Source organism: Theropithecus gelada, chromosome 7b, assembly GCF_003255815.1.
Source record: "Theropithecus gelada isolate Dixy chromosome 7b, Tgel_1.0, whole genome shotgun sequence".
In the NCBI taxonomy this organism is placed as follows: domain Eukaryota; kingdom Metazoa; phylum Chordata; class Mammalia; order Primates; family Cercopithecidae; genus Theropithecus; species Theropithecus gelada.
Window position 1 is genome coordinate 104,666,190 of NC_037675.1, and position 24,509 is coordinate 104,690,698.

General features: G+C 58.4%; 1 protein-coding gene across 2 annotated transcripts; it reads left to right on the top strand.

Annotated features, from left to right (window-relative positions):
• Window positions 1–10,128: 10,128 nt before the first annotated feature.
• On the top strand, window positions 10,129–24,318 carry TNFAIP2 (TNF alpha induced protein 2). 2 transcript variants are annotated; one of them, XM_025392307.1, is made up of 13 exons: window positions 11,124–11,255; window positions 13,090–13,472; window positions 13,787–14,417; window positions 16,565–16,679; window positions 16,826–16,948; window positions 17,138–17,238; window positions 17,887–17,985; window positions 18,474–18,597; window positions 19,513–19,635; window positions 20,143–20,298; window positions 20,463–20,584; window positions 22,120–22,252; window positions 22,698–24,318. In XM_025392307.1, the coding sequence occupies exons 2-13, from the start codon at window positions 13,115–13,117 to the stop codon at window positions 22,827–22,829; spliced, it is 2,217 nt and encodes a 738-aa protein (XP_025248092.1). In that variant the 5' UTR covers window positions 11,124–11,255; window positions 13,090–13,114; the 3' UTR covers window positions 22,830–24,318. The 2 variants fall into 2 exon arrangements, with proteins under 2 accessions (XP_025248093.1, XP_025248092.1); XM_025392308.1 differs by lacking the exon at window positions 11,124–11,255 and adding an exon at window positions 10,129–10,197 and having other exon boundaries at window positions 22,120–24,318.
• Window positions 24,319–24,509: the final 191 nt, after the last annotated feature.

Here is a 24,509-nt window from a genome sequence, read left to right on the forward strand (position 1 = left end):
ACGTGCAGCTATGTGCACCAGCCCCTGTCAGCACCCCCAGGATGGAGGCCCTTGCCCAGTCTCCTCACTCCTCTCAGAAAGCAAGACAGCCTGGAACCATCCTACTTGCCCCCAAGCTCAGCCCCAGGCCCTGCCTGTCGGCCCCTGGCCCCCAGCCTCTGCTGGCCACCTGTTCCCTGCTGCATGGCCCAGTTCTCCTCCCTCTTCAGGGCTAGCTGGGTTTCCCCCAGTTTCACCGTGGCCTGAGGCTTCTGCATGTCCTGGGGTTCCCTCTGGTCTCTGTCCCTGAGCTTGAGGTCCTTGAGACTGGGTCTGTTCTGTGAATCTTCTGGGGCCCCATCCCAGGCCCAACTCGGGGGGCAGAGAGAAGATACAGAGAACCCACATGCCCCAGGCCCGCATGCTGTGGTCTGCAGAGATGATCCACTCTGTGTGTGTGTGTGTGTGTGTGTATTTGTGTGTATGTATATGTATATATGTGTGTGTGTGTATGTGTGTACGTATGTGTATGTGTGTGTGTGTGCTGCACGCACACACACCTGCTGGCTCAGGGACAGCGTGTGTAGGGTGAGAGGAGACTGGAGAGCTGCCCCCACCCCAGCTCAGGCTGGGGCCCAGCAGCCCTCTGCGACCATCTCTCCTCCTGGTCTTCATGTGTCTGGGCCTGTCCCCTGCTTGAGTGTGTCATGCGGGAGACACACGAGGCTGAGCCACGCAGGCCTGTGTTCCAGTCTCAGCTCTGCCCCTTCCAGCCGGGGGACCGATCCAGTCTTCTTGTTGGTAACGTGGGAGGGAGTGCCCAGTAGGGAGCCAGTGAACCTGTCCACAGCAGTCCTGGCAAGAGGGTGTGCTGTGAGTGGCGGTCCGTGTGTCTCCTCCAGGCCTGCACAGCTCACCCTCTTCCTTCCTCACCTGGTGACCCCAGGCCCTTCCTTCCTGGCTTCAGTACTCAGCAGGCCCCTGTACATGGTGGCAATATCCCCAGCGGCTGGAAGGTGACTGCAGGACCCCTCACCGCTGCCCACATTGGGAGAGGAGGCTGCAGGGTCCCCAAGGCTACCCCCGTCCCCAGTCAAACTTCCTTCCTTTGCCACCACAAAGAAGCCCCAGGGCCGCCGTCGGTGCACACAGCTCACAGGCCATCATGAGGCCCAGGGGGTGGCCAGGAGTGGCCTGCCTCATAACACTGCCCGTGCCCGCCCTTCCCTGTGGAAGACTGGTCAGTGAGCACTTGCTGGCCACTGTGCTGCAATAAGACGGCCACTGCAGAGGGCAGGGTCCACAGCGCCCCAGGTCACAGGACCAGAGCTCGCTGGGAGCCACCCTATCTCAGCCTGGCCTCCTGGGACCCTGGTCTTGTGAAACACTTGGAGGGAACTGAAACTTGGACAAGTCACACACACCCCTCGGTCCATCCTCTCCTGGGCCCTGGGGGCCTGGGCCTCTCCAGGAACACCCTCCCTTCTGTCTGCACATATGCCCACCCATCTAGTAACAGCCTTAAAATGTGTTAAATGCTTAATAATGTTTTGGGGAACAATACATTCACGTAGGTCAAAATGTAAAAGGTATGCAAAGGGTATAAGTCTCCTTCTTATCTCTAGTCTTCCTGCTCCCATTCCCAGAAGTAACCAAGGTTCCTTGCTGGACACTTGAGTTGTTAAAAACTGATTCTTGCCCAAGGAATTTATATGAACGGTGACATTCTGGGCATTGGTGGGGAAACTGTTTTTGCTGGAGGTGGTTGGGAGGATAGGGCAGTTGTTTCTCTTTTCTTTTCCTTTTTTTTTTTTCTTTTGAGATGAAGTCTCACTCTGTCACCCAGGCTGCAGTGCAGTGGCGTGATCTCAGCTCATTACAACCTCTGCCTCCCAGGTTCAAGTGATTCTGCTGCCTCAGCCTCCCAAGTAGCTGGGATTATAGGCACCCACCACCTTGCCTGGCTAATTTTTTATTTTTAGTAGAGACAGGGTTTCACCATGTTGGTCAGGCTGGTCTCAACTCCTGACCTCAAATGATCCGCCCGCCTTGGCCTCCCAAAGTGCTGGGATCACAGGCGTGAGCCACTGCACCTGGCCTGGCAGTCGTTCTTGATCCCTGTAAACATCAAATGAGGAACTCAAGGCTCTTAGATGGATAGAATCCTCAAATAATGGACTTAGGATCTTAGGGAAGACAAAGGTCACCAGTAGAGGGTCGTGACTGCAAGTTGTCCAAGTTCTTGGCGTTTTGAACAAAGAATCGGACAAAATGCCCAGCAAAGCAAAGAAAGAATGAAGCAACAAAAGAACGAAAGCAGGGATTTACTGAAAATGAAAGTACACCCCACAGAGTGGGAGTGGACCGAGCAGTGGCTCAACAGTCCAAATACAGAATCTTGTTGAGTCCAAATATCCCCTAGAAGTTTCCTGTTGGCCACTTCATGCTCATCTCATGTAAATGAAGTGGTGGTCTGCAATCAGTCTGATTTGTTGCAGAAAGCAGCCAACCAGAGGCTGAAGTGAAGTTATAAAGGTCACACTCCTGTGCAAACATCTGATTGGTTGTAAAAAGCAACCAATCAGAGGCTAGGGTGAGGCTGGCGCGGTGGCTCAAGCCTGTGATACCAGCAGTTTGGGAGGCTGAGACGGGAGGATCACCTGAGATCAGGAGTTCAAGACCAGCCTGGCCAATATGGTGAAACCCCGTCTCTACTAAAAATACAAAAAAAATTAGCTGGTTATGGTGGCGGGCACCTGTAATCTCAGCTATTCAGGAAACTGAGGCAGGAGAATCACTTGAACCCGGGGGCAGAGGTTGCAGTGAACGGAGATAGCACCATTGCACTCCAGCCTCCCTAGTAGGTGGGATTACAGGCGCCCACCACCATGCTCAGCTAATTTTTTGTATGCGTTTTCCTTTCAATATAGTTCTAGGAATTTGGCATGAAACAGCCTTAGGTTCCCTGCCTCCAGACCCTATTCTCCTGCTTCATCATGAGAAGCCCTGCCGTTTGTGGGGTGCCCAGTGTGTGCCGGACTCTGCTTGGTGGCGTATGATGTTCCTGCTTTCTCTGGACTCAGGGCTAGCATTTCGAATCAGCTTCTGGACTCATACACCTCTGGGCTGGAATCCCAGCTCTGCACCTTCCTAGCTGTGTGTCCTTGTGTGAGTTACTCCACCTCTCTGGGTTCCGTCTCCCTGTGTAAACTTGGGAGCATTACACAAGAAAATGCAAGAGTTGGCTGGAGGAGGACCTGGCTCTCCGAGAGCATCCTCCTACCTGTGGCATTCATTGTTATTTACCTGCACTACCTCCTTTAAGCCATCCCTGCCAACCCTCTGAGTGTGCCAGCGCCATCTCCAGGAGGTCCCAAGGAAATGTCACTGTCCCAAGCAATGTGTGGAGAGACACAGCTGCAAGGAATGGAGTGCCAGGGCCCAGGTGGTCTCCACGCCTGAGCCCACAGAGGGATGCCCTCCTTCTCCAAAGTCTGGAAGTCAGAGCTCCTGGCCGTCTGACAAGAAGGGGGCTCCCAGAACCTGGGCTGGAGGCAGTCACAGGGCCTGCCTGTTTTTTGAGCAGCCTCTGTTACAGTAGACAGATGTGAGCAGGGCAGAAGAGCACCCAGGAATGTCATGCGACCATCAGGTGATAGGCAGTTGTTACACTGTCTCTCTAAAATAATAATTGGTCGAACCAGCAGCAGGAAAAGGCAGTCTCCCAACATAGGTGTTTCTTCTACATAGAAGCACCCAAAACTAGTGATCAGCAACTTCCCGGTAAGATCTCAGGAGTCGGGTGAGTGGGCTCAAGCATAAGCACAAGGAGGCAAAATGGCAGAGCCTAACTGGTATATGACCTTCCTCGGGGAAACCCTCGACAGTAAGGGAAGAGCGCCTCAGATGAGCACGTGCACCACTTCAGTACACACACCGCGCATGCGGCCCCTCCCAGGTGCTGGTAGGCCACGGCGGTGCATGTGGACAGCCCAGCCCAAGGGAAGAATCTGGAGAAGGAATGCAAGCTCCCCCCACCCTGGGAACTGGAAGCATGTTAATGTATAAAACCCCATGTCAAAGGTCCCTTGAGTCACCTGCTTGGCCTTCCAGGTGTACTTTCCTTCCTTTCATTCCTGCCCTAAAACTTTTTTTTTTTTTTTTTTTCTGAGACAGAGTCTCACTCTGTCTCCCAGGCTGGAGTGCAGTGGCACAGTCTCGGCTCACTGCAACCTCCGCCTCCTGGGTTCAAGCAATTCTCCTGCCTCAGCCTCCCAAGTAGCCGGGACCACATCTGACTAATTTTTTATTTTTAGTAGAGTCAGCGTTTCACCATGTTGGCCAGGCTGATTTCGAACTCCTGACCTCAGGCGATCTGCCTGCCTTGGCCTCCCAAAGTGCTGGGATTACAGGCATGAGCCACTGTGCCTGGCCGTTTTTTTTGTTTTGTTTTGTTTTGTTTTTTGATAGGGTCTTGCTCTGTAGCCCAGCTGGAGTGCAGCTGCACGATCTGGGCTTACTGCAACCTCCACTTCCCGGGTTCAAGTGATCCTCTCACCTCAGCCTCCTGAGTAGCTGGGACCACAGGTGCCCACCACCATGCCGGCTAATTTTTGTGTTATTATTTTTATTATTTGGCAGAGGCAGGGTTTTGCCATGTTGCTCAGGCTCCTTCTCTAAAGCTTTTAAATAAACTTTCACTTCTGCTTTGAAACTTGCCACGGTCTCTCACTTTGCCTTAGACCTCTCGGTTGAATTCTCTTTTCTGAGGAGGTAAGAACTGAGGTTGCTACAGACCCGTATGGATTTGCTGCTGCTAACATACTTTGGTGCTTCATGACTTGGATACAGTCCCTCCTGGTAACACCTCCCCTCCTCTCCTGTTCCCTCCCCTCCCCTTCCCTCCCCTCCCCTTCCCTCCCCTCTCCTCCCCAACTCCCTTCCCGGAAAAGCCCCATGAAGCCGCGCTGGGCTTCCCAAGAGAGCTCCTGCCACGTGATTGGCCTCGGTCATTGGGAGAACCCTGCATAGACCGTGGCTCTGCAGCTGTTTTCCTGGAACTCATGCCGACTCTGAGAAGGGCCCATGTTCTATAGGAACCCCGGGCAGAAGGGACCAGAACTGAACTTGGGCATTTTGCATCACTACCAGAGAGCTGTGGTCAAAGACTGGAGTTTTAGGAGAGCTGAACTTGGGGAGGAGAGTGGCTGCTTGCAGCGGGCATAGGGAACTTCCTATGCCCATGAGTTCCACCAGGACCCACTCCTCCAGGGAGCCCTCCTACACCACACTATTTGGGAGGCCACTGGTGTTGGGGTCCTGCTGCCCCATAGGCCCTGCTTTCTCTCCCTTCGCCCTTCTTAAGCAAGGACAGTGGGCCAGGCTCATGGAATAGCTGCAGAAGCCATACCTCATCAGGCCTCAGTTTCTCCATCTGCCAAATACGGAAAGGAATCCTTGGCCCGGCTTCCTCCTAGGAGGAAGGGGAGGGGCTATCAACAAGTCAACAGTGTCCCGTGGGGCTGGGGTGGGGCACCGCCTGGTGGTGCATGTCTGGGCTGCTGAGGGTCCTCATGCCGCCTCCTTTGCAGGAGGGGATATGCCGTGAGAGTGGCTCCTGGTCAGCTGTCCTGGCCATCCCACAGTCCCGGAGGAGGTCAGCAGACTTCAGCCAGGGTCTCATGAAGCTGCAGGTGACGCTGAGTGAGCCACTGCTCCTCTCGGGGAAGGCTGGGTGGCAGCAGGGATCCCAGCCTTAAGGCCTCAACCTCTGTGCCTGCTTCTTTGAGACTCAGTTTCCTCATCTGTCAACAGGGGACACAATGGCCCCACCCCATGCATTGAGTAGGGCATCCCCGGGGGAGCAAGAGGCCCCGAGAAGAGTTTCAGGGCTGGTGACAGCCTGAGAAGTGAAAGGGAGAAGCAGAGTGAGTGTTGGGGTCCTGGGAACCAGGGTTAGGGCAGCGGGAAGTGCAAGTCATCATGCAGAGGGAAGTGGTCCCGGGATGCTGGGGGAGGGGCTAGGTGACCCACTCTGAGGTCAGCAATGCTCTTGTGACCAAGGCTAGCAGCTGCAGCCATGCCTCTGGCCAGGCCCAGCCACCTATGGGCCCTCTGCCCCTCGTGATCACCCACCACCCTGGGCCCTGCTTCAGGTTGTTCTCCCTCCTGCCTGCCTTCAATGCCCTTTTCTTCTTCTTCCTCTTCCTTTTTTTTTTTTTTTTTTTGGAAATGGAGTTTCACTCTTGTTGCCCAGGTTGGAGTGCAATGGTGTGATCTTGGCTTACCGCAACCTCTGCCTCCCAGGTTCAAGCGATGCTCCTGCCTCAGGCTCCCGAGTAGCTGGGATTACAGGCATGCGCCACTACACCCGGCTAATTTTGTATTTTTAGTATTTTGTATTTTTAGTAGAGACAGGATATCTCCATGTTGGTCAGGCTGGTCTTGAACTCCCAACCACAGGTGATCCACCTGCCTCAGCCTCCCAAAGTTCTGGGATTACAGGCGTGAGCCACCATGCCCGTCCCCAACTGCCCCTCTTCTAGAGAGCTTTCCTCTAGGTGCCTTCAAGAATGCAGAGAGAGGGCCAGTAATGCGCCTGCCTGTGTTATTCTCTGGTCCGTGCTAACTCAGCCTTTCCTGCTGCCCTACAGGGCGCAGGTGGAGGTGCAATTAATGGACTAAATGAGGTAATGAAAAAGATTGAGAAAATTTTTTTTCAAGATGAAAAAGGAGTGGAGGATAGTACCTCCCATTTCTGCATCTAAACTCCTTGGTCTGGAAGTCCTTTCTTGTGTCTGACTTAAATACATCAAGCTGAATTTCAGACGTTGAGCAACGTTGGAGGAGAAGCAAGATAACACTATGCTTAGTGAAGGGGCTCCAGCTTCACCACTGGCTGGCACATGACTGGACCTCTCTGTGCCTCAGTCTCCTCATCTGTAGAAAGAGGAGAGTTAGTGCCCACTTCATTAGGTTGTCCGATGAAATCGGCTAATGTATACAAAACGCTTAGAACAACGCCTGGTACTGGTGGAGATCAACAAATGTCAGCAGTCTACCCGAAAGAATTGAAAGCAGGAACATGAATAGATGTTTGCATACTCGTGTTCTTTTGTTTGTTTGTTTTTGTTTTGAGACAGGGTTTTACTCTGTTGCCCAGGCTGGAGTGCAGTGGTGCAATCATGGCTCACTGCAGCCTTAACCTGCCAGGCTCAGGTCGTTCTCCCACCTCAGCTTCCCATGTAACTGGGACTACAGGTGCACCCCACAACACTCGGCTAATTTTTTGTATTTTTGGTGGAGACAGGGTCTCACTATGTTGCCCAGGTTGGTCCTGAACTTCAGGGCTCAAGTGATCTACCTGCCTGGGTCTCCCAAAATGCTGGGATTACAGGCATGAGCCACCACACCTGGTCTACACCCATGTTTTATAGCAGCACTGTACGCAGCAGCCAGGAGATAGCAACAACCCAGTGTGCACAGAGAGATGAATGGATGCACAGTGTAGCCCATCCATACAATGGAATATGATTCAGCCTTAAAAAGGAAGGGAATTCTGACACCTGCTGCCACATGAATGCATCTTGAAGACATTATGCTGAGTGAAATAAACCAGACACAAAAGGACAAATGCTGTGTGACTCTATTTATTTGCAGTACTGAGAACAGTCAAGACCACAGAGACAAAAGGTAGAGTGGCGGTTGCCAGGGCCCAGGGGAGAGGGAGAGGGCTGTTAGTGCACAGTGGGTAGAGTTTCCGTCTTGCCAGCTGGAGATTTCTGCAGGTGGAGGGCGATGTTGGTTGCACAACCCTGTGAATATACTTAATGCCACTGAACTGTGCGCTTAAAAGATTATAAATTGCATTATGTATATTGTACCATAATAATTTTTAAAAAGTCAGCTGTCGTTGCTCTGGCAGAGGGAAGGGAGGGACATCCCCTGTGTCCTGGCCTCTGAGGCCCTGGGTTGCGTGCGAGGAGCTGATGGTGGCTCCTGGCCAGGTGCTGGCACACTCGCCTTCTAGGCTAAATGGGGAGGTCACTGCCAGTCTGTTCCTGTCTGCTGCCCTCCCCGCCAGGCAGAGGCCCCCGCTCGCTGCCCCTGGCCTGTGCCCTGGGGAGCTGGGGAATGGGACAGCCGCTGGCCACTGGTCATAAACATCCCCACCCAGTATGCGATGCTGGCTTCTCGCTGGGGTGGAGCCCTAGGCTGGCCTTTGGCTCCTCTGGAAGAGGAACTGTTTTCTGCATCTGCGAGAAGAGGGTAAGGACTGCTCCTGCCCCATGGGCCCCATTGGCTGTCATCCCTGGGCCCTCCATGCTGCCCCATTTTCAGAAGACTTTCTTTGTCTTGAGAACTTCACGCATGTGACCATTGACCCTCATGCCTGAGCTTAGAGAAGGGGAGTGACTGGTGCAGACAAAAGTCCAAGGCAGCAGCCTCATTTCCCAATCCCCGGCCGGTGCTCTGGGTGGGCCACTGCCGTCAGCGGGTGACAAGGGTGGCAGCCCCTCCTCAGCCCTGCAAAGCCTGTGCAGACCAGGGGCTGCCTCCAAGGGGACAGTAGGGCCTAAGGCCTGACAATGCCCTCCTGGCAGATACAGACTTCCAAGCAATTTCCCGATCTGCTTGGGGCTGGGAGGGGAGGTGGGGTGGGGTGGGGGAACAGAGTCTGGCAGGAGAGTCTTGTGGGGATTGCACAATGAGGCCACAGCAGCCAGCCATGAAGGCGGCCACGGGCCAGGGCCCCTCAGGCCGTATCCCCATCGCCCCTGTGTGGATGAATTCCATCTGTGCAGTGCCGATGGAAGGACCCGCCCAGCCCCAGGACACTGTGGCTCTGTGGACTCATCTGAAAAATGTCATCCCTGGAGCCCTAGGAGAGAAGGGGTGGGGTTGGCAGCCTTAACGCCCCATCCTGGCGGCCTCCTGCATCCGCTCCCCCACAGGTTCCCCAGAGACAGGATGGATGGCAATCCAAGTGCAAACCTGGCGCTTGGCCACCACCCTTGAAGAGGAAGTTCTCAGTTCCCAGGGCACCCTGAACCCACACCGCCCCCACTCCGCTGGCCCCCCTGGTACTGGAAGACCTGTTGCTAGGCTGGAGAGGGAATAGCAGAGTGAGCAGGGGGCGGGGAAAGAGGCCAAACAAAAGAGGGGAGGAGCAGAGGCCCCAGTGAGGCAGGAGGGAAGCCCGTGCCCAGCGGGAAATTCCTAAATGACGGGGGCCTTTCCAGAGGGCAGAAATTCCTAGCGTGTGAAATAAGGAAGGAAGTTAATCTCCAGTGGGTTCCCTTCACAGCCCCCTTCCATCCTCCCCACATGCCCCACCTCCACATCTCCCAAGACAGACCCTGAGAGACAGTTTGGATGGGGAAACAGGCCTGGAAACGGAGGCCTGCGCGGAGTGGGCAAAGTCGGCTTGATGATTAAGACGAGGCCCTGGAGTCTGGGCTTTGGACCCCTCCCCTTCTGCCTGTTCCAGCAGCCTGTGGGTCCAGCCCTAGCCCTAGAGGGAGAAAGGCTCCAGTGGGAGTCCCGTAGGCCTGGCTAGGAACCCCACTCCGCTACTTGAAGCGGTGCGACCCGGGTCAGCCACTTCACCTTTCCGCATTTACGCATTTCAAGCAAGGCTTGACGACGGGAGGGGCTCCAGGCCCCGTGCACAGCCGCGCGGCCAGCACTCTGGCCAGCCGTGTAGCCCCCTTCCCCTTAGGGGGCCTCCTCCGGGAAGCCCCCGTGCCCTGTCTCCTTGTGGCCGCGGTGATACCAGAACACTTTAGAGGGGCGGCTGGGGGAGTTGGAGTGGGAGTGGCGCTCCCGCAGCTGGAGCCAGTCTGTGACGCAGGAACGCGGCCAAGCGCGCCCCTTCCAGGCGGCCTATCAGGAGCCGTCGTCCGACAATGGCCCCGCGCCTGACAGCCCCGTCCTTCGGACTCCCGAACTCCACATACCATGCGACGTGCGGCCAGCCCCCCGCCCCTGCCCGGCTGCTGGGAGGAAGTGACCGCGCCCCGCATCCCCCGCTGGGCAGGCCGGGCGCGCCCGGCCCCCGGGACGCAGAGACACAGCCGGGCCGCACTGGGCCTTGGCCTCCGCCCGCGGGTTTTCCGCGGTTGCGGGGGGCGGGGCAGGCGGGGCGGGGCAGAGTCTGCGACTATTTCAGGCCTTGCGGAACTGGGGCCAGGACAGCGGCGGCCCGGCCAGGACACGGTAAGTGACCTCCGCCTCCACGCGTCCATTCCCCGCCGCTCCGCGCGGCTCCTCGCCCGCCCCGACTCCATGCCCCGCCGGATTCCCCTAGGGAACAGCCTGTCGCGGCGGCGGGGACAGGACTGGACTGGACGCTCCCACGGACCCTGGCCTGGGGCAGCCCCGCTGCCAGGGAAACTGAGGCCCTGGCGCCCAACGTCCGCGCGTCCGGGCGCACAGGCGCCAGGGCTGGCGCTCGCGGCGGAGGGCCGGGTCCTGCCAGAGGCAGGGAGGGCGGGGCTGGGGCAGTCACAGGGATCTCCCCTCCATTAGCAGCAGGAAGGCCCCAGGTCCGGCGTTACTCTCCGACCGGGCGACACAGGCCAAGTCACCTCCTCGCCTGTGCCCGGGTGTCCTCATCGGGGGATGGGTCCGCCTTCCACATCCTGCCCAGGACTGAAGGAGCCGGGCCCAGCGAGCTCCCGGGAGGCGCGTGGACATCAGGCGTGTGGCGGGGAAGGCGAGCCAGACCAGTGGGCCTGAGCAGAGGCAGGGCAGCGGGAGGCTGGGGGGCGCTGTTGAGCCACGGGCTGTGACCACACTGCGAGCCTCGGAGCAGGGCCCTTCCTGCCTCAGTGGGCCCAACCAGCGGCAAGGCTTAAAGGAATGCCCCTCCTCCCCTTCCCTCCTGGCTGCACCCACTCGCTGCCGCCTGCAGGACAGACTCAGGACACAGGAGACTCACCCCCACTGAGGCCCAGATAGGCGCCCAGCCCTTGGCCGGGCGGTTTGGCCACATCCCCTCAGCAGCACTGTGAGGTGGGGGTCCTCATCCCCATTTCAAAGACGGGGAAACTGAGGCTTGTGAAGGAAGGAGGTGTGCAGTGCACGCACTAGTGAGAGGTGTGCTGAGCCTGCACCGAAACCGTTTCTTTCCAAGGCACCAGCTGCCTCGGAGAGCGGAGACCTGGGATGAGGCCTAGAGGGCTGCAGCAGGACCTTCAGGTGCTCTGGGTTTTGTATCACAGACGGGAGAAGGTGGCGATGCTATGAGTGTCCTGCGGGAGCTGCGCCTGGAGGTGGGACAGAGTCTAGTACATGTGGAGTGGGACAGAGCCTAGTACATGTACGGTGGGACAGGGAAGGCTGAGGTGAGGCTGGCAGGGAGCATTGCTGGTAAGGGCCACCCTTCCCCACTCCAGGAGAATGGCAGAGGTGGGGCCTGGGCACCTAGGGTGGGGCTGAGCGGCCCTGCCAGACAGACCAGCTCCTGCAGGTGCTTGGCATGCACCTGAGAGGGGCTGGGAAGCGAGGTTGGGGCACTGGGTGGGGAGCAGAGGTGCCCCATGGCCTTGCCCCTGAGGCTCCCTGGAGCATGCCCCTCTTGGTCCTGGAGTGGAATGCGCAACCCAAATGGCACCAGGGAGGCCAGTGCCATCCAGGAGTGTGGGACTTTGCCCAGGGCATTGGGTGAGCATGGCAGGAGCTGGGGGTGGGAGGAGCCCGGGCTTCCTGTCCCTCAGGAGGCTCTGGCCAAGCCCCTCCAGGATGGGGACAGGGTAGTGGGGCTGGTGGAGGCAGCGGGGCCATGGGAAGAGTCTGATGGACCCAATCTGAGCCCCCATGGCTGCTGTGGTTGGGGCAAACACCTCCTACTCAGCCTCAGTTTCTCCTTCTGGATGATGGGTCATCCTGCCTGCCTTGCCGGACTGTTTCAGGGGTCACTTGAAGTTACCGTGATACATGAGACAAGGCTGCATGCATTTCATTTTGGGGTGGGTCAGACAGGTGGCATCATGGTTACAGGTCACCCCAGTTCTCGGGGAGGCCCAGCCCCTGCCTGCTTCCCCCTTTCCGGTCAGTCATGGTCTTCTCCAGTGGACTTGGTCTTGCTTTGACAATGGTCAGGTGCTGGGAGGGGACTTGGGGGAGGCTCATGTCTTGCCTCTCTGGATGTAGCTTGCAGGACAGCTGGGGATGTGGAGGCAGGGGGAGAGCTGGGCTCTGGGACCGGGTGACCTGAGTTCCAAACCCAAGCTGTTCGCCATAGGGACAGTTTAAGCCAAAATAACACCCTTCCAGATGAGAGAAAGGAAGAGATGGGATGGGCACCCAGGAAGGCTGCAGAAACTGGAAGCTTTTGTGATGATGCTATCATCCCATATGGGAGCGGGCAGAGAGGGTGGGAGCCAGGAAGCCTGGGTTCTGGACCCTAGTTGCTGTGTGACTTCAGGCAGCCCTGTGACTTGCTGAGCCCCTTGCCCCCAGTGATGTGTGAAAGGCTCTCTGAGGTCCCACCCACTGTGGCTTCTGTAGACCCCAGTCAGGCTCTGCCCGCTTCGTGGCCCAGCCGGAGCAGCTGTGTTTCTGTGACCCCACCGCTGGATCAGAACTGGGCAAGATGGCAGAGGGGCTGGGTCTGGGCAGGGGGAGGCTGGTCTCAGGCCAACTTCTGGTGTTCTAGACCCCGGCATGTCCCTGACCTTTCTGGACCTCTGTTCTGCTCTGTCCAAAGCGACAGAGCACATTCCCTGCCTCTTCCCTAGGGTCCCGTGGGATCCAGGGAGGTGTTCACTCCCTGCTTCCTGCCTATAGAGTGGGCTGTCAGGGAAGGATTTGCCCAAATAAAGTGAAGGCCCCCCTCTGTGTGGCAGGCTTGGCGTCCCCGGCCTCTTCCCTGCTTCTGGGACTGTGAAGTATTGGAAGGGAAGCTGTGTGTGGTGAGATGCTCATGGCCAAGAAGGGAGTATGGTTGTTGGTGCTCATCTGGGCCAGGAGATGAGCAGAGCCCTGGTGGTCTAATGGGTGAAACAGACTGAGTGCACTCAATGCAGCCAGCACAGCTGTGTGCTCTGGCCTGGGAGCCAGGGCCGGTCCATGGTGACCACTGATGCCTTCACCCCCACCCCACAGGAGCCTGCAGGCCTGAGCCAGGGTGATGCTAAAGATGATGACCTTCTTCCAAGGCCTCTCGGGCCATCAGCCTGTGCAGGGCACCCTCGACTTCCCCAGAAGCCCCCAAAAGTTGCCGTCCACATCAGAGGCAGAGTCAGAGACCTCCATGTCAGTGGCCTCCTCTGAGGACCTGGTGCCGCCCCTGGAGGCTGGGACAGCCCTATACAGGGAGGAGGAAAAGACAGTGAAGAAGAAGAAGGAGAAGAAGAAGAAGTCCAAAGGCCTGGCCAATGTGTTCTGCGTCTTCACCAAAGGGAAGAAGAAGAAGGGTCAGCTCAGCTCAGCGGAGCCCGAGGGCACAGCCAGGTCCAGGCAGGGGCTGGATGGCCCGCCCCCAACAGGTGCGCTGGGACCCTGGGCTAGAGCTAGTCTGGGGCCTGGACGGGGTTGGCGCTCATCCGCGTGAGTGAGCCACTTGCACAGTGGGCCGGCAAATGGGGTTGGAAGGCGCATCTGTTTCTCTGCTTTCACCTGTGCCCCAATCTGCGGGGCTGGGAGGGGGAAGACCAGGCTTTCAGCCCAGTCCGGGACACCGACATCACCCTTTAGGGTGTTGGCCGCCGGCCCTGTGCGCGTCTAGGCCGCCCCCCCCCCCCCCCCCCCCCCCGGTGACCGGCGGGCTGGGGCCGGGGCTGACGCGACTTTCCCGGCGCAGTGGAGGAGCTGAAGGCGGCGCTGGAGCGCGGGCAGCTGGAGGCGGCTCTGCCGCTGCTGGCGCTGGAGCGGGAGCTGGCGGCGGCGGCGGCGGCGGGCGGTGCGAGCGAGGAGGAGCTGGTGCGGCGCCAGAGCAAGGTGGAGGCGCTGTACGATCTGCTGCGCGACCAGGTGCTAGGCGTGCTGCGGCGGCCGCTGGAGGTGGCGCCAGAGCGGCTGCGCCAGGCGCTGGCCGTGGTGTCGGAGCAGGAGAGCGAGGACCGCCAGGCGGCGGCGGCGGCGGCAGGGCCGGGGACCTCGGGACTGGCGGTCACGCGCCCGCGGCGCTGGCTGCAGCTGTGGCGTCGAGGTGTGGCAGAGGCGGCCGAGGAGCGCATGGGCCAGCGGCCGGGCGCGGGCCCCGAGGTCCCCGAGAACGTCTTTTTGCACTTGGGCCGCACCATGAAAGAGGACCTGGAGGCTGTGGTGGAGCGACTGAAGCCGCTGTTCCCGGCCGAGTTCGGCGTCGTGGCGGCCTACGCCGAGAGCTACCACCAGCACTTCGCGGCCCACCTGGCCGCCGTGGCGCAGTTCGAGCTGTGCGAGCGCGACACCTACATGTTGCTGGTCTGGGTGCAGAACCTCTACCCCAAGTGAGCGGGCTCGGGGCTGGGCCCGGACCAGCAGGGAGGGTGTCCTCTGTAGGAGGGGTGTCGAGGTGCCGCTGGCAGCTCTTAGTGAGGCTGGTGCTTACAGAGTTTTGAGTCGGAGAATGCAGGGGTGGGATTTGGACTCCCTGGGGCAGAGCCTGGACAGGCAGAGACTGGGCCTGGACACAGGGATAAGGCTGGGGCTGGGTCAGCTTTGGCAAAATCCTTAATTTCCTGGGCCTCAGTCACATTCTGCTGTTGGGGAAACTGAGGCACAGAAAATGGTAGGGATTTCATTCATTCACGAGCGCCCAGTCTGAGGAGGGGGCAAAGCAATCAATAACCATCCAGAGCCGGAAGGGCTGTGGCAGCAGAGGCCAGGCCCCGTGCAGAGCATGGGCCCAAAGCAGGCCTGGAGAAGTCAGGGAAGCCAGCCTGGAGGAGGTGAAAGCCAGCGGTCCTCTGAGCCGGGGAATCAGGCCAGGAGGCAGGAGGAGGGGTGATAGGGCACGCGGGGAAGAAGGTGAGAGGAGGGTCGGTGCTCCTGAGCATGTCCTCTTCCAGGGCACTCTGGAGCTGAGCAGAGCTTGTCAGAATGTTTGGATTTATTGGGCAGGCTATGCGGGCACCCCCAGGCAGCAGAGTTCAAGGGCCATGTGTCTTGTTAGACCCCCATTGTGTAGGGTTACCCTCTGAGCCCACGGCAGAGCTGGAGCCCCTCAGGTGGGAGGCTGGCTGTGCAGCTGGTACCCCTGCTGAGCACAGCCTCAGGCATCCCCTGACTCCATGGCTCCCTGGGCATGCCCATCATTCACAGGGTCTGCATAGGGAGAGGCTTACTGCAATGTGGAAAGGCCCAGGGCAGGGGAGTCCAGGGGCTGTTATTGTGGGGCTTGGCCACTGCTGGCCCCAGATGCTAGTGTGAAACTTTAGGAAGGAAGCTCAGAGGTGTAGACAGTGTGGGCAGCGTCTGCCGTCTCGGGGGCCTTTGGGGGTCCTATGGGCTCAGTCACTGTTGAAGCGTCAGCCTCGGCACAAGGATAGAGAAAGGGTCCAGTGAGGAGGGTGGGAGAGGGGTCAGCAGGGCATAGGGGAACTGGCACAGGGCAGGGGCCGTGGGAGAGATAGCCCAGCCCAGAGCCAGTTCCCGCTTGCTCGTCCTGGCTCACCAGGAAATGCCAGGCACCTGCACCCATGCCTGCCAGTCTTCCTGTCCCAGTGACCTCGGGGTCTGCTGGCCTGGGGTTAGCAACAGGCAACTAAAGCCAAGCTGGGCATGGAGCCCTGGTGAGAGGGTGTCCAGGGGGGCATCGTTGAAGCCTGTGTGCCAGAAATGTGGGGAATGGAGGGACACAGCTGCATCTGGATTGGGTGAGGGGCAGAGAGGTCATTTGTAAGCCTCTAGGCAGACAAAGGCCCCTTAGGAAGTGCCGGGGCTGGGCAGTGCCCTGGGAGCTCTTAGGAAGTGCTGGGGCTGGGCAGTCCCCTGGGAGCTCTGCGGCGCTGCAGAGGCGCCAGGAGAACGAGCCGAGATGCATCTGGGGAGCAGTTTGGGGCAGCCCTTCCTGCCCATTCTGGCCTACTCCTGGGATTGGGAGGTGGCCGGGGCTGTCGAGATGCCCAAGACCTGCAGGGCTGGAGCGCAGTGGGCTGGGAGTTGGCTGGATTCCAGGGCTGCTGTGACTAGGAGCAGGGTTTTATCTGGGTGACAGGTAGCCTTGGAGCAGGAAGAAGATCAGATCTTAAAGGAGGCTCTGTCTGCTGGGTGGAGCAGGAATTGTTGGAGGTGAGGGAAGGAGCAGAGAGGCCGGGAGGAGGCTGTTGCAGTGAGCCAGCGGGAAGCTGGTGGGAGTCAGCCAGGGTGCCAGAGTGGCGTGAGGCTGCCGATTTTGGGGGCTCTTTTGGAGCAGGACCTAATGGGGATGGGTGAGAGGGTCAGAGGAGGCACGATGACTTCAGGGTTTCTGTTCCAAACCAAACTAAGTAGATGGAGGACCCATCATCTGAAATGGGAACAGGGGTGGGCGTGCGGGAGGGTGTGCTGGGCAGTCTGGGCCTGCCAGAGACCGAGGCTGAGGGCCTGGGCTCTAGCTTGAGGGGTGGTGCTGATTGGGTATACCTGTCCTCATGCCAGCCTCCCCTGCCTGCAGTGACATCATCAATAGCCCCAAGCTGGCGGGTGAGCTGCAGGGTGTGGGGCTCGGGAGCCTCCTGCCCCCCAGACAGATCCGGCTGCTGGAGGCCACATTCCTGTCCAACGAGGCGGTGAGTCTCCACCTGGGCCAGGGAGAGGCAGGGAGGTGGCGCAGGAGAGGCTCAGAGACAGGCAGGACGTGGGCAGGGAGCTTGACGGGTCTTCCAGGTGAGCGAGGTGATGGATAGTGCCCCAGTGACCTGCCCTCCTCCCCCAGGCCAATGTGAGGGAGCTGATGGACCGAGCTCTGGAGCTAGAGGCACAGCACTGGGCTGAGGATGTGCCTCCCCAGAGGCTGGACGGCCACTGCCACAGCGAGCTGGCCATCGACATCATCCAGGTACTGCGATCTGCCCCAGGGCACATGTACCGCCCGTGCACGTGCACGGGAAGCGCCATGCACATTCTGTCCTGTGTGCATACCCATGCCCACCTCGGGGCACCCCCTCTGTTCCAGCCTGTTTCCTCCCTATCCCCTGCCCCCTTGTCAAGAAAGCCCCTGCTCAGCTCACCCAACACCACCCCGCAGATCATCTCCCAGGCCCAGGCCAAGGCCGAGAGCATCACGCTGGACTTGGGCTCACAGATAAAGCAGGTGCTGCTGGTGGAGCTGCCTGCATTCCTGAGGAGGTGGGTGTGTGCCCAGGATGGGGTCCCTGTAGCCACCTCTGTCAGAGCCACGGCCCCTCCCTAGTGCCTCAGGTGGGGAGCTGAGCTGGCTCCCCGCCCTCCACCCCCGTCCCTGTCATTCTGAGCCAGGAGTTGTTTCCCACTCAGCCAGGGCACTGAGATCCTCAGGTGGTCTGACCTCCACCAGGATTCAGTGTGGGAACCTCCTGCGCCCACCCCATCAGCAAAGCTCTCAGCAGAGCAGCCTCTAGCTTCCAAGAAGATGCCTCGAGAGGGACTGAGACCCCGCCACCCCTTCACACAACAGTCCCAGTCTCCACCACTCGAATTTTACCTGCTCTCTCCCTCTCAACCTCTGAGTGCTTCTCCAGCCAACCACACCCTCACTCGTACCTGGTCTGCCAGTTCTAGAGAGGGCCTGGGAGAAGGGCTGGGGGCAGCAGAGATGGGCTGGTACCCTCTTCAGGAGCCCTGGCCTTAGCTTGTGAAGCCAGTTCCATGATGCCCAGGGACTAGTGGCCCCTCCCTGGGCTATGGGCAGCCAGACAGAAAAGTGAACCCCGGGAGCTGGCCTGGAGGGCGGGGAGGCTGCTGCCGCCGTCCCAGCGTTTGGGCTGGTCCTGAATGTGCCCCTTCTGGTTTCACCAGCTACCAGCGCGCCTTTAGTGAATTTCTGGAGAGAGGCAAGCAGCTGAGGAATTACAGGGCCAATGTCATTGCCAATATCAACAACTGCCTGTCCTTCCGGTGAGAGTGTTGGGAGGGGCTTGCGGGAGTGGGAGTCACTCGGCAGGCAGGAGAGGGGAGCTGGGAGGTGGAGGGAGGAGGAGCTGCTGAGGTCAAGAAGTGGAATTCAAACCAGCAACATGTGTGAGGACGCCAGGGCCTGCAGCGCCAGCAGCAAACATTTCCCAGGTGCTGGCTGGGGCAAGCACACGGGCAGATGTTTCAGCCATTATTTTATCCTTAAAGCAACCCTGTGAAGTAGGTGTAGTGATCTGTCTATTGGGCAGATGGGCAAATCACTGGAGGAGACTAACTTGCCCTCGGTTACAAGGGGATGTGGTGGAGGAGTGTCCTGAGGGCGTGGAGAACACGGATGGGAGGACTTGATCCCACAGAGAATGGGGAGCCATTGAGGGTTCTAGAGTGAAGAGAGGGGGCTGCCTGGCTCCCTGGGTACGGAGCTATAGGCTGAGCAGGGCTGGGGTGACCTCTCTGCCTCCACCTTCCAGGATGTCCATGGAGCAGAAGTGGCAGGTACCCCAAGACACCCTGAGCCTCCTGCTGGGCCCCCTGGGTGAGCTCAAGAGCCATGGCTTTGACACCCTGCTCCAGAACCTGCGTGAGGACCTGAAGGTAGTGGGAACCTCTTGCCCTCAGGAGCCCAGTGTTGGGGGGCCCAGGGAGGGACTGGGAAGTGCCCCTGGGGAGGAGTGGCAGAGGCAAAGATGTGGATACGACGCGCTCCAGGCCTGTGAACGGCACTGCGAGCCAGCTCTGGTGCAGCGGTAATGCCCGGTTGGGGACCCTGGCAGGCTCTGAACTCAACCCATCATGCCCTGGGGCTTGGCCTGAGAGGGGCCACCTGGGGCTGGGAAGGCCTGGAAAAGTTTCACTGCCCCTCCCCAATTCAGACCCGGCCCAGTCCCAAGCCTGCAGACATTTTTCCTCCAATCCCCGCAGCCCCTCCTGTCTACCCCTTCCCTGCTCCTGACTCCCAGCGACTGAGGCTCAGGGTCATCGGCAGCCAGGGTCACATCTGTTGTGGGCCAAGGAATCCACAGAAAATGCTGTGAAAACAAGCATATTCTTTAGCAGGGTGTAAAGTGGGGGTCTCTTGAAAGGAAGGGGAGAGGTTCTCTGCCTGGTGTTAGGGGCTAGCGGCCATGAGTGGCCTGAGTGTGGTGGAAGCCCGAGCAGTGACCCCAGATCCCTTGGCACTGATCTCCCAGGCTCAGCCAAGCACAAGGTCTTGTTTATGAAGGAATTTATTTATTTAAGAGGCAGTGGACTTGGCCTCCGGGCCGGCAGATAGGCTCTCCTGGCTCCTGAGCCGCAGCTGGGTGACCTTGGAGAAGGGTGCACGGAGCCGGCTCCCACTTCCTGTCTGTGAGCAGGGATGTGAGGTTGGCCCGGGTTCCCTGGAAGTCCTTGAGCACCCCCCCTGCTCCGCCAGGCACAGGTGTTGGTGTGTGTCTGTGTCTGCGTGTCTGCGGCTGGCAGCCCTTCCTCTCCAGGGCGTGACCAGACATCCTGCCCCTCCTGTCTCAGCCGCTATTCAAGAGGTTCACGCACACCCGCTGGGCGGCCCCCATGGAGACTCTGGAAAAAATCATCGCCACCGTGGACGTCAGGCTGCCTGAGTTCTCAGAACTGCAGGACTGTTTCCGGGAGGTGAGGCGGCTCTGGGCTGGTGGCTGGGCCTCAGGGAATGGGGGCAGGCCGAACACGCACACTAGCATGTCTGTGTACACTCACTCACATGTGCTCACACACGTGAACACGTGTGTTTGAACACGCACATGTGAATGCACAAGCATATGAACACACACGTGAATGCACGAGCATGTGAACACACACGCACATGTGAACACACACGCACGAGACCACACACGCACATGCGAACACACACATGTGAACACAAGAGCATGTGAACACATATTGAACACACGGGCACATGTGAACACTCACATTTGAACGCACAAGCATGCAAACACACATGTGAACACACACATGTGAACACACACATGTGAACACACACACGTGGATGCATGAGCACGTGTACAGTCTTTTGCTCTGGCATCTGCCTCTCCCTGGAGTCCTGGCTACAAGGCTTCAAGGGAGGTGGTGAGCTCCCCATCAGCAGACAGCTCACATGCCTCTGGCTGCTTGCCCTCCCAGGAGCTCATGGAGGCCGTGCACCTGCACCTGGTGAAGGAGTACATCATCCAGCTCAGCAAGCGGCGCCTCGTCCTCAAGACCGCTGAGCAGCAGCAGCAGCTGGCTGGGCACATCCTGGCCAATGCTGACACCATCCAGCACTTCTGCACCCAGCATGTAAGCCCCTGCCCACCTCTCCCAAGCTCCTCTGAAATGGCTGCCTCTTCTCCCCTAGCCCTTTCAGGGTCGGAGATAGGCCATTGGTGCCTCTCCAAGCCCAAGGAGTTGCTGACCCGAGCCTCTGGAGCCCTGGGTCCCTCCAACCACACCTACTCCTGCAGGGCTCCCCGGCGACCTGGCTGCAGCCTGCTCTCCCCACGCTGGCAGAGATCATTCGCCTGCAGGACCCCAGTGCCATCAAGATTGAGGTGGCCACTTATGCCACCTGCTACCCTGACTTCAGGTGAGAGCATGAGGCACCTCAGGACCCCTGTCACATCACTGCGGCCAGGGCCTCACAGGGCTGGCTTTGGAAACCCAGATCCTGGCAGCTGCCCACGTGCCAGTCACTGTGTGAACCTCACCAGGGCCTCACTCTTGTGGCCTTCACCACAGCACTATGAGGCCAATCCTTTTTCCATTGCCATTTCACAGAGGAGGCCCGGAGAGCTCCCAGGATGCCTCCAAGGTGACATGGCTAGTTAGTGTCTGGCCATGCAGCCATGGCCCACACTCTTAGCTTTGCCTGACGCTGCCTCTCAGAGGAGACTGAGACCAGAGAGGCCAGGTTCACCCAGTCTCGGGGGCCTCTGGGGCCTGGGCCCATGCGCTGGGACCAGGGCTCATATTGGGGAGTGGAGGCTTAGCCCCTGGCTGCCTGAGGCTCTGGTGGGCCAGGGACATTGTTTCTTTCTGGCTGGGTCCTCTGACATGTTAGGTAAGTTTGAATGGCTTTTGACGGGGTTGACCCCAGCTTAGCCAAGTCCAGCCCCTGTCTGATCCATTCCACCCATCCATTCATTCACCCACCATACAAGCACCCATTTACTCACCCACCCGTTCCTTCACCCATCTGGGTATCTATCTTCTCACCCATCCATCACCTGTCTACCCATCCACCCACCCACCCACCCATCTATCCATCCATCTATTCATCCACCTACCCATATAAGCACCCATCCACCCGTCTACTCATCCATCCATCCCTCCACGCATTTAGCTATCCATCCACTCAACCACACATCCACCCACCCACCCACCCATCTATCCATCCATCTATTCATCCAGCTACCCATATAAGCATCCATCCACCCATCTACTCATCCATCCATCCCTCCACGCATTTAGCTATCCATCCACTCAACCACCCACCCACCCACCCATCCACCCATGCATCTACTCCATGTGCCCATCCCTCCACCCATCTAGCTCTCATCCATCTGCTCATCCACCCACCATCCATCTACCTATGCCACCAACAATTATAGAGAAGTCAGCTAGGTGTCAGCCTCTGTTCTAGTTACCAGGATGCAATGAAGTAACAAGAGAAGCCAGGTCTCAATCCTTCCTTAAGTAGTTCACATTCTGTCGAAGGCCAGCAATAATAATGACATAATCAGGCAAAGAAAAGACAATTACAAGTTGTAAATAGGGTTTAACCAAGGTTCTGAATAATAGGAGGTGCTGACTTTAGAGAGACGAAAGCCTCTTGGGGGTGGACATCTTAGCGGAGACCTAAGGGGTGGGAAGAGGTGGTCGTCTCAGGGCCTGGGAAGAGCATTGCAGGGGGAGCAGCCCGTGCAGAGGCCTGACACAGGCTGGGGCATGGCTGCTCTTGGAACCGTCAGGTGGAGTGCATGGGCAAGGCAGAGTGAAGTGCAGCCCCCTCGTGGGCTAGGCGTTGGCTGTGGGGCCCTATGGCATTGGCCAGGAGTGCAGGGAGCTGGTGAACAGGGCTGTGGGTGACAGGCTGGGCTGACGGGATGCTCTCTTTGCCAGCAAAGGCCACCTGAGCGCCATCCTGGCCATCAAGGGGAACCTATCCAACAGTGAGGCCAAGAGCATCCGGAGCATCTTGGATGTCAGCACAGGGGCGCAGGAGCCCTCCAGGTCCCTATTTTCCCTTATAAAGGTTGGTTAGCTTTTTCTGTGGCCTGACCTGCTTGTGAGTGCCCAGCACACCCCACTGGGAGCTGTTAAGAGCAGCACTGGCTCTCGGCTCCTCCCGGGTCTCCTGTGCTCTGATGCTGCTTCTGCCTAGCCCTGGCGGAGGTGCAGACCCTGTCAGCTGGAACTGGACAGACCTTGGTTTGTTTACATGTCCGATGGGGGCAGGAGCTCCCATTACGGGCAGCCAACCAGGTAACACCAAGGACTCTTTGTAAACAATAGCTGATCGTGTACACGCAAGCAAAGAACCAGGAGGGAGAGTGTGCCAGGCTCAGGGCTCCCTGGCCACCTCTGTCCAGGGCCCCTCCACCATCAGCCTCATGACTGTCCTCCTGGCGGGCGGGGACGAGGGCCCTCTCCGGCTCCCTGGAGACAGGGGCCGAGCCTCACCCGTCTGCCCTCTGCAGCCCAGGGCCGCCGTGAGCTGGGTTCAGCAAGGCTGGAATGGAAGACAGAACTGGAAGAGAACAAAGGAAAAGATGAACTCTTATCTGGCAGGGGCCTGTGGGGTCCTGTGTTGTGGCCACTGCCAGCATTAGACGTCATGTCCAGATGGCCCCACGGCCCCTACTGGCTGACCCTGCAATGGGGCCCTGAGCCCTCCCTCTTCATCCCCCAAGGCCTCAACCAGAGGGTGGTCCCCCAAGACCTTGGTGTCCACTACAGAAGGGCCCAGGACCTCCTGGGTCATCTCAGGCTCCCGCTTCCCAGAGGCAAGGACAGGCCCTGGGGGTGTCTCTGTCGGCCCTGCTACCCAGAAGTCTGGCTGAGGTCTGGGCAGGGGCAGGGCAAGCTTGACCTCTCACCTCTGACCCTTTGGCCTCTGTATTTATTTCCTATTGCCGTGACAGGTTTCCACAAACTTTGTGGATCAAAACTTGGTCTTCCAGTTCTGCGGGTCAGAAGGCTGACCCGGGTCTAAAATCTGGGTGTCGGCAGGCCTGCGCTCCTGGAAGCTCTAGGGGAGAATTGATTTCTGGCCTTTTCATTTTTCGAGGCTATCCCTACTTCTTGACTTCAGGCTCCTTCATCTTCAGAGCCAGCTGTGGGTAGTTGAATCTTTTTCCCATCACCTCATTGAGGCCTCCCCTCTCCTGCCTCCCTCTACCCCCTTTTTTTTTTTTTTTTTGAGACAGGGTCTTGCTGTGTTGCCCAGGCTGGAGTGCAGTGGCCTGGTCATGGCATCAAGGCTCACTGTAGCCTGGACCTCTGGGTTCAAGTGATCCTCTAGTCTCAATCCCCTGAGACAATCCCCCACACCCAGCTACATACTTTCTGTGGATACAGGATCTTATTCCGTTGCCTAGGATTGTCTGGAACTCCTGGGCTCAAGCCATCCTGTAGCCTTAGCCTCCTAAAGTGCTGGGATCATAGGCAGGAGCCACTGCACCCGGCCTGCTCTGCCGCTTTTAAGGACGCTTGTGATCGCATTGCGCCTACCCAGAGAACCCAGGTCATCTTTCTATTTTAAGGTTAGCTGATTAGCCACCTTAGTTCCATCTGCAACTTTAATTCCCACTGGCTGTGTAACCTAACATGGTCACGGGCTCTGGGGACTGTCACATGGACATCTTTGGGAGGCTGTTCCTCTGCCCACCGGAGCCTCCGTTCATCCCCTGCCCTGCAGAGCACCTGGCTGTACCCCAGGAAAATGTGAGCTCGTTTTCCTGCTCGGCCTGTGCTACCCCTAAGGCCCTGCTCCTCCCTGGGCCTGAAAGTTCCTTCTCAGCCCGACAGGGGGCCCTTCAGACTCAGGCTTGACTCAGCCCTGCTGATGCCTCTGCAGGGCTGAGGCTGGGTTTCCGGCGGGCTCTCTTTGCTCCGTCCCCTTTCCCCAGGTACTGGCTTACAAAGCTGTGGCCAGAAACTGGCCCGTATAGATGATGCCCAAGGTCTTTGTACATTTGTAGGAGTTCGTGTGTTTGATATTGTTAATATAATAATTATTTTTTATAGTACTGCTTTTGTATGTATGTTAAACAGGGTCCAGGTTTTTATAGCTTGATATAAAACAGAATTCAGAAGTGACTGTGGAGTGGTTTATTTTGGGAGCTGAACAATGATGGGGGGCCTGGCCGGGCAGCCTTAGCAGCTTCGCGAGCCTCTTGGGGTCTGGGCAAACCCTGTCTACCTAGGCTGTGTGTCAATCCCCAGCCTGTCCCGGCCCCCAGAGCAGCTCCTGTGGTCCAGGCTGTGTGTCAATCCTCAGCCTGTCCCGG